At 44.8% G+C, this 14,978-nt stretch overlaps 1 protein-coding gene across 1 annotated transcript in view; it reads right to left on the reverse strand.

Annotated features, from left to right (window-relative positions):
• Positions 1 to 4,005: 4,005 nt before the first annotated feature.
• Scml2 (sex comb on midleg-like 2 (Drosophila)) overlaps positions 4,006 to 14,978 on the reverse strand; it is a 47,535-nt gene continuing 36,562 nt past the window's right edge. Inside the window, exon 13 of the mRNA XM_013032111.1 lies at positions 4,006 to 4,147. Coding sequence (XP_012887565.1) covers positions 4,006 to 4,147 — 142 coding nt within the window. The remainder of the gene's footprint in view (positions 4,148 to 14,978) is intronic.

Below are 14,978 nucleotides of genomic sequence, written 5' to 3' on the forward strand. Positions count from 1 at the left end.
CTGATTCTGTGCCCTCCTCCTAGCTTCCCTCAGATGTGCACACACACACACACACACACACACACACACACACACACATATACCATATATGTGGTCAAAAACATGGAGTCATTTAGTAATGATATGACAAAATGAGTGGAGGTCCTTTGTTTCGCAAGTCCTGTTTACTTTGTCCTATCTCCTTGCATTTTGGACCTAATATCCAGATATTAAGGGAGACCATGTGCCATTTGTCTCTTTGTTCTTGACTTACCTCGCTCAAAATGATTTGTTTTAGTTCCATACATTTCCTTGCAAATGCCATTATTCTGTCCTTTCTAATGGCTGCATAATATTCCATTGTATATGGGTACCACAATTTTTTGATCCATTCATCTGTAGTGGGGCAGCTGGGTTATTTCCATATCTTGGCTATTGTGAACAGTGCTGCAGTGAACATGGAGGTGCATGTGTCCTTGTATCCTGATTCCTGTTGCTCAGGGTAGATGGCTAGGAGTGCTATGGCTGGGTCTTAGGGGAGGTCTATATGTAGCTTTCTGAGGTGCCTCCAGACTGCTTTCCAAAGCAGTTGGATTAGTGTACATTCCTGCCAGCAATGCAATACGGGTCCTTTCTCCGCATCCCCTCCAGCATTCATTGTTGGCTGAATTTAGGATGTGGGCCTTTCTGACTGGTGTAAGGTGGTATCTCAGGGTTGTTTTTATTTACGTTTCCTTTACAGCCAGGGATGGTGAACATTTCCTCCTGTGTTTCTTTGCCATTTTATCTCTTCTGAGAAGTCTCTCCTTAGCTCCCTTGCCCATTTAATGATTGGTTTGTTAGATTTGCGGTGGATTGGTTTCTTGAGTTCCGTGTATATAATGGATATTAGGCCTTTGTGAGATATTGCTGGTAAATATTTTCTTAATTAGTTGGCTGTCTTCCTAGTTCGGTTGCTATGTCTTTAGCTGTGCAGAAACTTTTTATTTTAATGTACTTCTGCCTTCTTGCTGGGAGCATTTGCATGGTACATCTTCATCCCTTCACTCGAGGTTTGTTTTTATCTTTGGCTGTGAGATGGGTCTCTTGAAGACAACAAGTGGATGGATCTTGTTTTCTGATCCAATCTGCAATTCTTTTTCCTTTGATTGGTGAATTGAGCCCATTGATATTTATGATTATTGTAGAGAGGTACATTGTTTCCTGTCATTTTCCTGCTTTCTTAACTTTTTCTTCTTTCCTTCCCTCCTGTGCTTACTAAGTTGGTCTTCTAGTGATATCTGATGTGGATCCTTGGTCTTGATTGTTTTCTTCAGATTATATTCCCCCTCTTAATATTCTTTGTAGTGCTGGCTTATTTATGAATTCATTTCATTTTTCTTTACTATTAAAATTTTTAAACAAATCGTTTAAATAGGGATACAGGTGGACCCATTGCAACAATGAGATGTACAAGTCGTTATGCCAAAAACGAACTTTACAACTTTGGTGTGGGGGGGGCAGGGAGGATTGGGTGGGGGAACGGAGGGAGGATGGGAAGGGATGGGAAGGGGAAACAAAGGAGGCTACAATGCTTGATAAGAAATGTACTCATTATCTTGCCCATGTAATTGTAACCCCTCTGTACAGTATTTTCACAATAAAAAAAAATGTTTAGCTTCTCTGTCGAATGTGAATGCTAGCTTCAGAGGATATACCAATCTGGGTTGGCAGTTACTGGTTCTCAGGACTCAGATGGTACTTTCCCAGGCGTTCCTTACATTCAGTGTCTGTGTGAGAGATCTGCATGATTCCGATTTTTTACCATTGTAGTATAGCTCCTTCTTCACTTTTGCTGTGTGCAAGATTATTATTCAGATTTACCGTTTTTACTCTAATGTGCCTAGAAGTGTTCCTCCTGGGATCCTGTTTGTTAGATGTTCTATATGCTTATTATCTAGGTAAGATTTTCTCTTTTAAGATTGGGGAAATTTTTTGTGGTAATCTTATTGAATAATTGTTGCATTCCTTTATTCTGATATTCCTCAGCTTCATCCACCCCAATTATATGGTTAAATTTGTTGGCACAGTCTGCTTGTTCTTGGACTTCCCTTTGTCATATTTTGGGTGGATTTTCCATATCTGTAACTTTTTTTCCAGCTGCTGCATTGTCTTCAGAACCTATATTCTACTTTCTGTTTCATTCACTCAGTTAACTATGGTTTGCATGGAGGAAATTGAACTATTTATGATTTCTATGTCAGTTCTCAGAGTATTAATATTGTCTTTGAGTTAGGTGTGTACTGCGTCTATTTTTGAATGCATCTCTTGTTTAAAATCTACCACTTGAGTCCCATTACCACTTCTGACTTCTTCTGCTATATGTGGTGCTGAGGAATTGAACCCAGGGCCTCATGCATGCATGGCAAGTGCTGTACCACTGAGCCACCTTCCTGGCCCCCTCTCTTTTTTTTTTCTTTGGTTCCGGTCATAGGGCCTGAACTCTGGGCCTGGGCACTGTCCCTCAGCTCTTCAGCTCAAGGCTAGTGCTCTACCACTTGAGCCACAGTGCCACTTCCAGCTTTTTTTCTTTTTGCTTATGTGGTGCTGAGGAATCAAACCCAGGGCCTCATGCATGCAAGGCAAGCACTCTCCCACTGAGCCACCTTCCCAGCCCTCACTTTAATTCTTGAGTCATTGGCTCTATCATCTCCTGGATATAGTGTTTGTCTTCCATTTCTTTTTCACTTTCATTGGAGTTCTTCCCTGGGTGGCTGCAGGCCTTTGGGGATTGTTTGCTGTCTTGGCTGTTGATGAATCTTGTAATTTTTTTTTGCTGTGATTTCTGCATAGGGATTCAGGAATTATTAGAGATGAATCTCAAACTGACTGTTTTGGTTAATAGGTGGTTGTCTGCTTGGTTCTGGCTTGGTTCCTGGATCAATTGATGAAGCTCGCTCTTGGCCCTGGGTTGGCTGAGAGTCTTTACCAGGTCTTGTTTCTGCTGGGGGAGGGGCCAACCTCCAGCTGCTCACTCTTATTAGATTCTGGTGGGCACACACACTACACTCTCTGCTGAGGCACTCACTCAGCTCCTGACTTCAATCGGAACAGATGGTTTAGGCAGTTGGGGCTCCTGCTCCCCAGGCCAGCCTGGGCTCCCGGTCCCCAACCCAGGACACACTGGTTGGGGCTCTGGTGGAACCTGGATTGCTGGGTCTCCCACGCAGGGCACACAGATCAGATTTCTTCTTCTGCTGGCTGCAGTGGCCTGCAGATGCTATTCCTGGCTTGAGTGTTCCTGCTCCCTCCCAGGGGTGCTCTTGTCAAGCTGGGTGGGCTGGGTGTGCTCCACAGGCTGGTGAGGCACTTGCACAGTTCCCAGCTTCAGTGGGCCCAGTGGGCCAGGTGGTAGGGGGAAGAGTCCGGGTTAAGCTCTGGAGGTTACCGCAAGTACTAGTCTCCTGGGGGTGGGGGAGAGGCCATCCCCCATGGCATAATCACTTATCCTGGAATTGGTTGGAAGCTGTCCACCGCTGCTGCGGCAGATCGCTGTTTCTGTGTTCTCTAGGTCACTGGTCAGCACCATGTTATGTGTTCCATTGAGATGATCGTGGGCTGGGCTGGGTAGTGGTGGGGGCTCTGGGTCTGGGTTTCACGCTGTCTCTGCCTCTGTTTATGTTGTCTGGGTTGATGTCAAGGGCATATTTTGCCCTGACCTCCTACTCCAGTGGCTCCAGGCCAGGCCACTCTGGGGTGATGGCAGGGAGCTGCTCTGCCAGTGAGGGGTGAGAGAAGGGTGTTTGTGCATGTTCTAAGCTCAGAGGTTTCTGTCTCTTTACAATCTCCAGGTCAGGCACTGGTACCTTGGAGGTCTTCTGCACTGGTGTTCTGCGGATGGCCCACTGGAGTTCTGGGGTCTCCGGCAGCCCCGGGCCAGGCGGGGCCATCATTTGGTGCAGAGTTGCACCACCAGCAAGGGATGGGGGAAGGGTCTTTACACTTTTCGGTTTTGTGCAGATTCTGAAGATTTTTCCTTTTCTTTTTTCACTTCCTGTGTTTCTCTGGGTATTCGTCTTTTTGCTGTTGTCCGTCTCTTGTGGAAATGGAGCACTGGAACTTGAACTCTCTATTTGGCTGCAGAGAGCTGTAGTGTTTCCCTACTGTTCCATCGCCAGCTTGTTCCCCTCTGCAAATTTCACAAATTTCCCAATATTGTGAGATAGTGATGCTTAGTTAAATCACAAACACATTTTAACCTTCACAAGGGAAATTGTCATTATCATGGCCTATAATGTTTGTGCATTCTATGAGCTTTGACTATACAAGTATTTCTTCCACATCAGGTGATATATACATTTCTTTCCTTTTGCTTAGTGTAAGCTGTCTCCTCTGTCCCTCTCATTCCCTCCCTCCCATCGCTGCCCTTGAGTTGCTTAGTTTGTTTTCATCAATGTCCAGTGCAGCTGATGGGCCCCCTGCTGTATGTTTCCCCTGTTTCCCTCTGATTCTGTGCCCTCCCCCTAGCTTCCCTCAGATGTGCGTGTGTGCACGCGTGCACACACATACACACACGTTGTCAAGAACATGGAGTCATTTAGAAAAGATACAAGTTTGTTTCTCCAGTCCTGTTTGCTTTGTCATATCTCCTTGCATTTTGGATTTAACATCCACATATCAGGGAGACCATGTGTCACTTGTGTCTCTGCTCTTGGCTTATCTCACTCAAAATGATTTGTTCTAGTTCCATCAATTCCCCTATCAATGTCATTATTTTGTCCTTTCTAATGGCTGCATAATATTCCATTGTACATAGATACCACAATTTTTGATCCATTCATCTGTAGTGGGAGCACTTCCAGGTCAATTGCATCTGAAAATTCTTCATATCCTTCAAAGTCTGTTACAAGTCCTTCATCTTTTCTAATAATACCTCTGCCAAGATATTTTCCTGTAGTTTCCCTGGTAAGAATAAATTGCTCCTAACACAAGTGTTAGTGGCTCATGCCTGTAATCCTAGCTACTCAGGAGGCTAAGATCTATGGATCTTGGTTCAAAGCCAGCCTCAGTATGAAAGCCTGTGAGACTCTTCTCTCCAAAAAGCCAAAAATGCATTTGTAGCTCAAGTTGCAGAATACCAGTCTTGAGTGAGAAAGCCAAGGAACAGTACTGAGGCTCTGAGTTCAACCCCCAGTGCTCACACACACAAGTCATTCCTATACAATTTCACAGCAATTTATCTTTGCCATCCTTATAGCATTTGAATTACTTTGATACTAGAAATCCTTGCCAACATGCCTGTCTCTGAAGTTCCAGAAGAACAGCATTTCATCTTATTTATATTTACTAGAAAATATAAACACCCAGGGCTGGGCACTGGAGGCTCACACCGATAATCCTAGCTACTGAGGAGGCTGGGATCTGAGGATCATAGTTCAAAGCCTGCCCAGGAAGGAAGCTGTCCATGACACTTTTTTTTTTTTTTTGGCCGTGGGGCTTGAACTCTGGTCCTGGGCGCTGTCCCTCAACTCTTCAGCTCAAGGCTAGCGCTCTACCACTTAAGCCACCACAGCTCCATTTCTGGTTTTCTGGTGGTTAATTGGAGATGATTCTCACAGATTTTCCTGTCTGGGCTGGCTTTGAACCATAAGATTTCAGACTCCTGAGTATGTAGGATTACAGGCGTGAACCATTGGTGCCGCTTCCATGACACTCTTATCTCCAATAAACAACCAGAAAACCAGAAGTGGCGCTGTGGCTCAAGTGGTAGAGTGCTAGCCTCGAGCTGAAGAGCTCAGGGACAGCACCCAGGCTGAGAGTTCATGCCCCATGGCTGACAAAAAAAAAAGAAAAAGAAAATATAAACACCCAGCACCACGATGCCTGGGATGTTGCTTCTATTTCCTCATTATGTCAGTTATGCAATGACTCATGGGACTGTGTGTTTCCTCCTTTGCAAGAGGAGTAAAAAAAAAAAACCCTGGGTATAAAAGAAACATATATCTTGCTAGATAGAAATGTGATGTTGGGGCTGGGGGTTTAGCCCAGCGGAAGGGTGCCCGCCCGGCACGCGCCAAGGCCCTGGGTTCGGTCCTCAGCCCTGGGGAAAAAAAAAGAAATGTGATGTTGTGGTGGATATGGTGGCACATGCCCACAAACCCAATGGTCCAGGGGAGGATTAAGGAGGAGAATCACCAGCACCCAGGCTGGTTATCAGAGGAGGTGAAGGAAGAAAATAATTCAGTGGTACAGTGCATATGCAAGGTCCTGGGTTTGATGCTGAGCATAGAAGAAAAAGCAAAGTTGTTTTGCTTTTGTATTCATATGGATAGGATGGTGCATAAAGTACTAAGCTAGGCTGGCACAGTAGCTGGTTGTTACAATTCCAGCTTAATCCTTTTTTCACATATTATGTTAGAGTGAATATGAGTCTGTTAAATACTTTTCCATTTGCAAGTGACACAATCCAAACTTTTGTTAAAAGCAAGTACTAGAGAGAAACTGTAGGAGAAAGGTTTGGGGTCCAAGGTGCTCATGTGCTTTCTCTGGATAGGCTGTTGCAGAGTGCAGCTTCCCTAGCACTATAAAAGGCAGATAGATAGCTGGCAAATTCTAAAGAACATGTTCCTATAAAATTTGAGAAAGAATTTACAGCAAATGCCACCACAGCAGCACCACAGTGACCATCATTCAATGTTATAGTTGTGTTCTTTTTGGAACTCTATCTTAACCTTAAGGGTAGTGCCTTTCCCTTACAATTATAATTCCTGTAATCATCATGTGTGTGTGTATGTGTGGACACACATATGCTTGTGTGCATCAGTGCTCAGACTTGAACTCTAGGGTCTGGACACTGTCCCTGAGCTTTTTTGGTCAAGGCTAGTGCTCTACCACTTGAGCCACAGCCCTACTTTCAGCTTTTTGATGGTTAATTGGGGATAAGATTCTCACAGACTTTCCTGCCTGTCCTGGCTTCAAAGTATGATTCTCAGATCTTGGCCTCCACATTAGCTAGGATTACAGGCATGGGCCACCAGCACTGTGCTAATCTTTCTTTCTTTCTTCCTTTCTTTCCTTCCCCCCACCTCTCTCTCTTTTTGCTGGTCTTGGGGCTCCAACTGTGGGCCTGCGTACTGTCCTTGAGCTCCTTCTTGCTCAGGACTAATGCTCTACTACTTGAGCCGCAGTGCTACTTCTGTATTTTTCTGTGATTAGAGGTAAGAGTTTCATGGGATCTCCTGCCTAGGCTGGCTTCAAACCACAATCTTCAGATCTCAGCTTACTGAGTAGCTAAGATTACAGGCATAGCTACCCAGTGCTTGGCTTTTTATTTCTTACTAGCCAATTTCTCCCAACTCCAGTCTTCTGTTCAACTTAATACTCTTTTTTTTGGGGGGGGGACCGGTTGTGGGGCCTGAACTCTGGGCCTGGGTGCTGTCCCTCAGCTTTTCAGCTCAAGGCTAGCGCTCTACCACTTGAGCCACAGCGCCACTTCCGGCTTTTTGCTTATGTGGTGCTGAGGAATTGAACCCAGGGCCTCATGCATGCGAGGCAAGCACTCTACCACTGAGCCACCTTCCCAGCCCCCAACTTAATACTCTTAATATTAAACATTCCTGTCAAGTGCTGGTGGCTCATGCCTGTAATCCTAGCTACTCAGGAGACTGAGATCTGAGGATTGCAGTTTGAAGTCAGCCTGGAGATGGAAAGTCTGAGGCTCTCACCTTCAATAAACGACTCAGAAAAAGCTGGAAGTAGTGCTGTGGCTCAAGGAGTTGAGCACTAACCTTGAGCAAAAGAGGCTCAGGGACAGTGCCCAGGCTCCAAAACTATAAAAAAAATAAACGTTCCTCCTTAACTTACTGTATTCCTCCTTTCCATAAAACCCAAACTAATCCATTTGTTCCTGGATTCCTTCTAGCACCAAGCGCTCAATATATACAACTTGTTTGTGGAGTACAATTGAAGTCATTAAACACTCAGCAATCCCTCAGTTCCATTTCTGTCCTCTTCATTTATTTGCTTGACCCGTCTTCTCTATAGGAGAGAGATAAACTGAAGGAAACAATTTTCTTGCAGTTACCCTTAAGGCTAGCTTTCCATTTATAAGCTGCTTTAAACTAAATAGGGCAGAATAATAGTAACCAATATGCAAGAGTGATGGCCCAGAAGAAAGAAAAATGGGAAGATATGAGGATACAATTCCCTCTCCCTACTCTCAGGTGCAAGGTAGATAGATAACTTGAGGGAGAGATAGCTAGGATTGTGTGGCACCCAGAAGTTCTGCCACCTGTAATAATGGACTGGGCCATGAAGAGCAGTCATTCCCCAGACACACAATTAAGAAAGCTGAGTAGCAAGCCTGGCATGGTAGTACACACTGAAGGACTAACTCCCACCCTAATTTCCTTGGTGCATACAGATACCAGGCAAGCCACCAAAGATACGTTCAGACTGCCTGACCCAGGCAGGGCAATCCAACCTGAGCCTGGTGCAAACATTCCATTGTGAGCCTAGCCTATAAAACTTGGAGGCCAAGCCGTGAGGGCAGGAAAGGGTTAAGAGGTTGGAAGACTAAGAACTGTATCTTGTGAAGGTCAAACTGTCTAGGCAAGACAGATGTAGAGCTGTTAGAGCCTAGTATTGTATATATGTTTATCCGGATTAGGGAAAGGAAGGGGAACAACAAAATGAGACAAAGGACAAAGGGTGAACCTATGTAATAGTGATACTCACAAGACAATATGTTGAAATGAACTGTACAATTTGGGTGAGGGGATTATCAGGGAGGGAAAAATGGGAGGAAATGAGGGAGGGAGTAACAAGTTCAACAAGAAATGTATTCACAATCTTACATGTGTAACTGTAACCCCTCTGTACATCAGCTTGACAATAAAGTTAAAAAAAAAAAGCTTGAGACCTTGGCATAGGGAATACTTACCCTATTCTCTGCCTGCATCTGCAGTCACGCCCCATACTAAACTCAGGTAACCCCTCTCTCCTTGCTCAGACCCCATAAAAAAAGCAACCAGTTTTCGCAGTCTCCAAGCCTGTGGGAAGGCTGTGCCCCTCATTGCTATATCTCAAAAAACAGTCCTCACCTGTGGAAGATCGAGTTTGGCCTGTTTCCTTTCTCTTCCATTTTCCAACACACACCTGTAATCAATCTCCGCATGCAGGATGCTAAGGCCAGAGGACTACAAGTACAAGGCCAGTTTGGGATATATACTGTATTTGACCTCAAAAAATCCCAAGTAGAATATTTTTAAATTGTAACATAAAAAAAATATGCTAAACTAGGTACTAGTGGCTTACTCCTGTAATCCTAGCTATTCAGGAGGCTGAGATCTGAGGATCGCAGTTCAAAGCCAGTTCAGGCAGGCAAGCCCCTGAGACTCATCTCTAACTATCAAAAAGCTGGAAGTAAAGCTGTGGCTTAAAGTAGTAGAGTGCTAGCTTTGAGCAAAAATGCTCAGGGACAGTGTGAGGCCCTGTGTTCAAGCCCTACAACCAACAAGAGAGAGAAAACAGTATACTGCTAACAAAAGCACACTTAGCATTTAAGTGCTGGAAGGAAAAGGCCAGGTGCTGGTGCCTAGGGTTTGACCTCCCAGCCCTTTGGAAGGCTGAGGAGGAACTTAGTCTTAAGTTAGCCAGACTACATCTCAGTCAATAAGCCATGCATGAGCATGGCTGTGGTGCCTGTGATCCTAGTTACAAAGGTAATAACTGTCTGAGACTGGCTACAGACAAAAAAGTGAGAGCCTGCCTTAAAAATAAGGCAAAAAGGGGCAGAGAATATGGTTCAAGTGGTAAAGCATTTCCCTTGCAAGTTCTAGGCCCCAAATCCAAACCCCAGTAACCCAAAAGAAAAAAACAGCTAGGTCAGACCAGAAATCTAAAGAAATGCTAATAAAATGCTAAAGGATAGTTGATGCTTCTGTCTCACATCTAGATCTCTAGCTACTCAGGAGGCTGAGATCTGAGTATCAGCAAAAAGCCAGAAGTGAATAATGGCTCAAAAGGGACAGGTGCAGGCCTTGAGCTCATGTCTCAGTACCAGTGTAAAAAAGAGAGGGGGGAGGGAGGAAGGAACTGGAAACTGGTGGCACACAATTGTAATCCTAGCCACTCAGGAGGCTGAGATCTGAGTATAGTTCAAAGCCAGCCCAGATAGGAAAGTCTGTGTGACTCTGATCTCCAATGAGCCACCAGAAAACCAGAAGTGGCACTATGGCTCAAATGGTAGAGTGCTCACCTTGAGCTGAAGAGCTCAGGGACAGCGCCCAGGCCCAGAGTTTAAGCCCCATGAAAAGAAAGAGGAAGGAAGGAAGAAAGGAAGGAAGGAAGGAAGGAAGGAAGGAAGGAAGGAAGGAAGGAAGGAAGGAAGGAAGGAAAAGGTATATTAAGTAGGAAGTTTTCATTAGGTAGCCAATGAAGAGACCACCACATGCTATTCAGGCAGGAAAAGTTTATTTACAGAACTGCTGCCCCCCCCCCTGTGGTTGAGAAGGAAGAGGTGTGGCCAGGTAGGGGAAAGGTGTTGGCCACATTGTCTGATGTGACCTCAGAGCCTAGGACCCTCCTATGGCCAGATGGGAGGCATGACCGGGTGGCCCAGGATGTGACCTAGCAGGAGGGGGAGGTGAATGCTTCCAGGTGTGCCAGTTTCCTAGGTAACAGATACTGGGTGGAAATTAGCCAAGAGGTAAGAAGGTGTCTGCAAAGGGCCTGGGTGGCTGAGGGCAGACCTTACATTCCAGACTTTTGATAATTATGAAAAAGGATGAAGATTCTCTCTGGCTACTTCCTGCTGGCAAGGGGCTCCAACATTAGGGGTAAAAGGCTGAGATGTGGTCCCCTCCACGAGAAGGCAGAAGGCACCAGCTGTCCCTTGGTGGTAGACCTTGAAGTCTGGAAGAAATCCCATGAAGCATTGAGGGTCTGGGCAAAAAAAAAATACTAGAGAGCAAACAAATGGCAGGAAGAAAGGTTTGGGGCAGAAAATTAAGAATTAGATGACTTGGCTAGAATGGCTAGTTCTCATCTCTTGCATTCCAGGCTGTCCTGGACTTGGTAGAAATGTTCCTAGCATTTCATCTGGTGACTAGGTAGGGGAGAGCATCATGTAACAAAGAATGTAATTTCCTGTCCAGTTGAAAGGTAGACATGTTTGGACATTAGATGGGCAGGCTTTTTACTTCTATTGACCTCCCTGGCTCTGGTTAATTTTGAAAGGGCAGGCACAAAGTGGCTAATGTGTCATCTCTTACTCCTCTCCATGGTCCCCCTTCTTCCCTAGACTGGCTGAGTCTAGGTGCTCGTTGCTGGGATGGCTCTTCCCAGTTGGCATTCATGGAGGTTTGAACTCAAAGCCTGGGCACTGTCCCTGAGCACTTCTGCTCAAGGCTAGTGGTCTATCACTTTGAGATATAGTACCACTTCCACTGTTTGGCTGGTTAGAGGTAAGAGTCTCTTGACTTATGCTTCCAGCCTGGCTTGGCTCTTTGCTGGTTAGTTGGGAGATGGAGTCTTAGGGATTTTTCTGCCCGGGCTGGCTTTAAACTGCAACCTTTGCCACAAAAAACCTTTATTATTCCCAATTAAAGCAACAAGGAGATCAAATAGAAATAAGTAGAGCTTATCTGCTCCTTATCAAGAATTGACCAACAAATATTCTGCGATGATAAAACTTGATAGATGTAAGTTTTAGCACAGATATAGTATTGATTTCTGGTGACCCTAACAGTGCTTAAGCTAACTCAAGTTCACAAGAGGCTCTCCTGGCCTACACATAGCCAGCCTTTTCCAGGTCAGGCTGGGTAAGATTTACTAATCTAATGTAACACAAGAGTCTTAGTTTTTGCAAACCTAAAGCAATCTTTCACCAGGAATCAGCTGTGTGTGATGGAGTCAAGCAGGAGTCCAGTCTACTTTTACCATGGTGGAGGTAGTCAGGATGGTTTAGGCAGGAGTGAGGCCTGTTTTCCAGGTTGGAAGAGATGGACTGGATCTAGACTGCATGTAGACTGGCTGGCTCTGAACTACGAATCCAAACTGAACAAACTTCAGGAATCTCAGACCATGTGAGCCAAATAACTTGATTACAATGCTAGATAACAAGTTTACACAGACACGGATATACACACATAGGCATGCATGCACACACACTGTACACATTAAGTTTTACAGTGCACAAACATGAATAACAGCCGTAGACTCTTGGAATTCCAACAGCAAGATGACATTATTTTGCCCAATATTTTAGAACCACGTGGTCAGTTCTAGAGTAGGCAACCCAAACAAAAAAGGCAAAACTCAAAGCCCAAAAATTTTGACAATGTTTAGACATCTTTACTAACAAAGTACATCAGATGGTCAGGCCTCAATTTCCACAGCCTGTGAAAAGAGGCAGCAATTTGTTAGCAAGGCACATTCGAATAAATGGGTGGAGGAGTAGCAAGCTTGGTGGAAAGGCAAGGGTCAGATGAGGCCAAACCCTTAACCCACCAAGATGGCAAACTCAAGATGGCGAATTTCTGAAAATATCATGATGAGAAAACTTGGTGGAGCTTTATTGAATAAGCAAGCAGGCAAGCAGGCAAGCAGACAAGCCGACAAGCCGACAAAGAAGCAGAAAGGAAGGGGTAACCTCTAACAGAGTGTGGGGGCTCTCAAGGAAAGACAAAGATTGAATGATAAGACAAGGGAAGTTACCTTTCTAGAGGAGATGGCTGGGAAGCAGCAGAGGTGAAGGGCTTAGTGAGCCAGAGGATAGGCAAAGAAAACCTGAACCTATGGAAACTGACAATTGTTAAACCTAGTGTGACTAGCCTTTGAGAGGGAACCTAGAGGGGGGTCGCATTCTTCAGGGCACAAGCCAAAAGGTTGGAGAAAAGAGAAAGAGGGAGAGATAGGGAAAGTTGGATACGACTGGCAGAGAGAGAGCAAAGAGAGCCTGAAAGCAAACAGACTTTGACCATTTACCATTGCAGTGGCAAAAACTGTCTACATCTGAGAATGGCATAAAAAAATGAGGTGCTCTGGCTTTCCAGGGAGTGCAGGAGGCATTTCAAAGAGGTTTCCCAGCTCAGGGTGACACTGAACCCCATTAAAAGTGCAGGAGAGTCAGTCTGGAGAGTGAAGGAGGGCTGACCATGCAGAAGTGGCGTCCCCACTTCCCCCAGAGCCCTCTAGAAAGAAATGGCCAACCCCCCCAAACCAAGCGTCCTCAGCTCCGGAGGTGCTGTAGGAGCTCTCTGGCATGGTGCCACATCTGGACAGAGACTGAGCAACAGAGAACCATAGAGAGTAGTTTCACTCACCAGAGTAGTGGTGTGGATGTGGATGTGAAGGGCAGCAATGGTATTGGTGAAAAGTCTCACGTGGTGTCTCAAAGCAGTTCGGCTCATAGAAAAGGGGTGGTTAGGAAATTCTAACATTTCCAACTCAAAAACCCCATCTGAGTCACAGCACCACATGTAAGGCATATTAGAAGTAGGTAGATTTCATTAGGTAGCTGATGGAGAGAACACTACGCACTATTCAGGCAGGAAAAGAAGTTTATTTACCGAACTGCTGAGCCAGCTACGCGTAGTTGACAGGGAAGTCCAAAAAGGGAGATCTACCCCCAGGCCAGGACTTATCTAGGCTAAGGATAGGAAGAGGTGTGGCCAGGTGGGGAAAGGTGTGGCCACCTTGGGTCTGGATGTCACCTCAGGCCTGGAACCCTCCAATGGCCAGATGGGAGTCATGTGACCAGAAGCAGCCCAGGGGGAGGTGACTGCTTCCAGGTGTGCCCGTTACCTAGGTAACAGATATTGGGCGGAAACTTAGCCAAGAGGTAGGGAGGTGTGCTGTGGCTCAAGTGGTAGAGCACTAGTCTTAAGCAAAAAAAAACTCAGAGACAGTGCCCAGGAGCTGACCAAGGACTGGCAAAAAAAAAAAAAAAAGAATTGGTCCTTCATATGCTTTTGTCACCAGCTGCATACAGCAGCACTCAAAATGAGCAAATTCCCAATGCAAAAATTACACATTGGGCTTCAAAGCCCCCTACACACACAAATGTAAAATATTCCCAATAATTCTATATTGATTACATGTTGGATAGGAAATACTCTGGCTATATCAGCTTAAATGTTACTAAATTTATGTCACCTGTTTATTCTTTTTAATGTGGCTATTGGGAAATTTACAATTACATGGCTCAAATAATTTTGTTAGATAATGCTATAACAGAAAATGAAGCTTTACTAAAACTTAAGGTTAGCTTGGCACTTGTGACTAACCCCTATCATCCTACCTAGTCAGGAAGCTAAGATCTGAGGACTACGGTTCAAAGCCAGCTCAAACACAAAAATATGTGACTCATCTCCAATTAGCCACCAGAAAACCATACGTGGCACTGTGGCTCAAAGTAGTACAACACTAGACTTGAACACAAAGGGCTCAGAGCCCAAACCCTGAATTCAAGCCCCATTACCTACCCCCCAAAAAAAATTTAAGTTTTTTTTTTGCTAGTCACTAAGGCACATTCTTATAAATCCCAACAGGAAGACTGTAAGTTCAAGGCCAGGCAGGAATGCATATCAAGACTCTGGCTCCAAACACACAAACTGACCTGTTTCTACTTAAAGCACTTGCTTTGTGTTTTTGCCAAACTTTTCAAGATAAAAATTATACTGAATAATGGTGTACAGTATAAATAACTGGTGAGTCTGATTTGAATTTTTTGGAAGCATATACCCAACGGAACTGATGTACCACATGGCACGTCATTGTTTCCCACAGTATCTGGGTCCTTTTTGCCCACCAGCAATGTACAAGGGTTCTACACATCACTATATCCTCACCAATGTTTACTTTCATTTAAAAATATAGCCATACTAATGGATAATTTGTTCTTTTTTTTAAAAAAAATATCGGGGGGCTGGGAAGGTGGCTCAGTGGTAGAGCGCTTGCCTTGCATGCATGAGGCCCTGGGTTCGATTCCTCAGCACCACATAAGCAAAAAGAAAAAA

Source organism: Dipodomys ordii, unplaced genomic scaffold (genome assembly GCF_000151885.1).
Source record: "Dipodomys ordii isolate 6190 unplaced genomic scaffold, Dord_2.0 Scaffold150, whole genome shotgun sequence".
NCBI lineage: Eukaryota > Metazoa > Chordata > Mammalia > Rodentia > Heteromyidae > Dipodomys > Dipodomys ordii.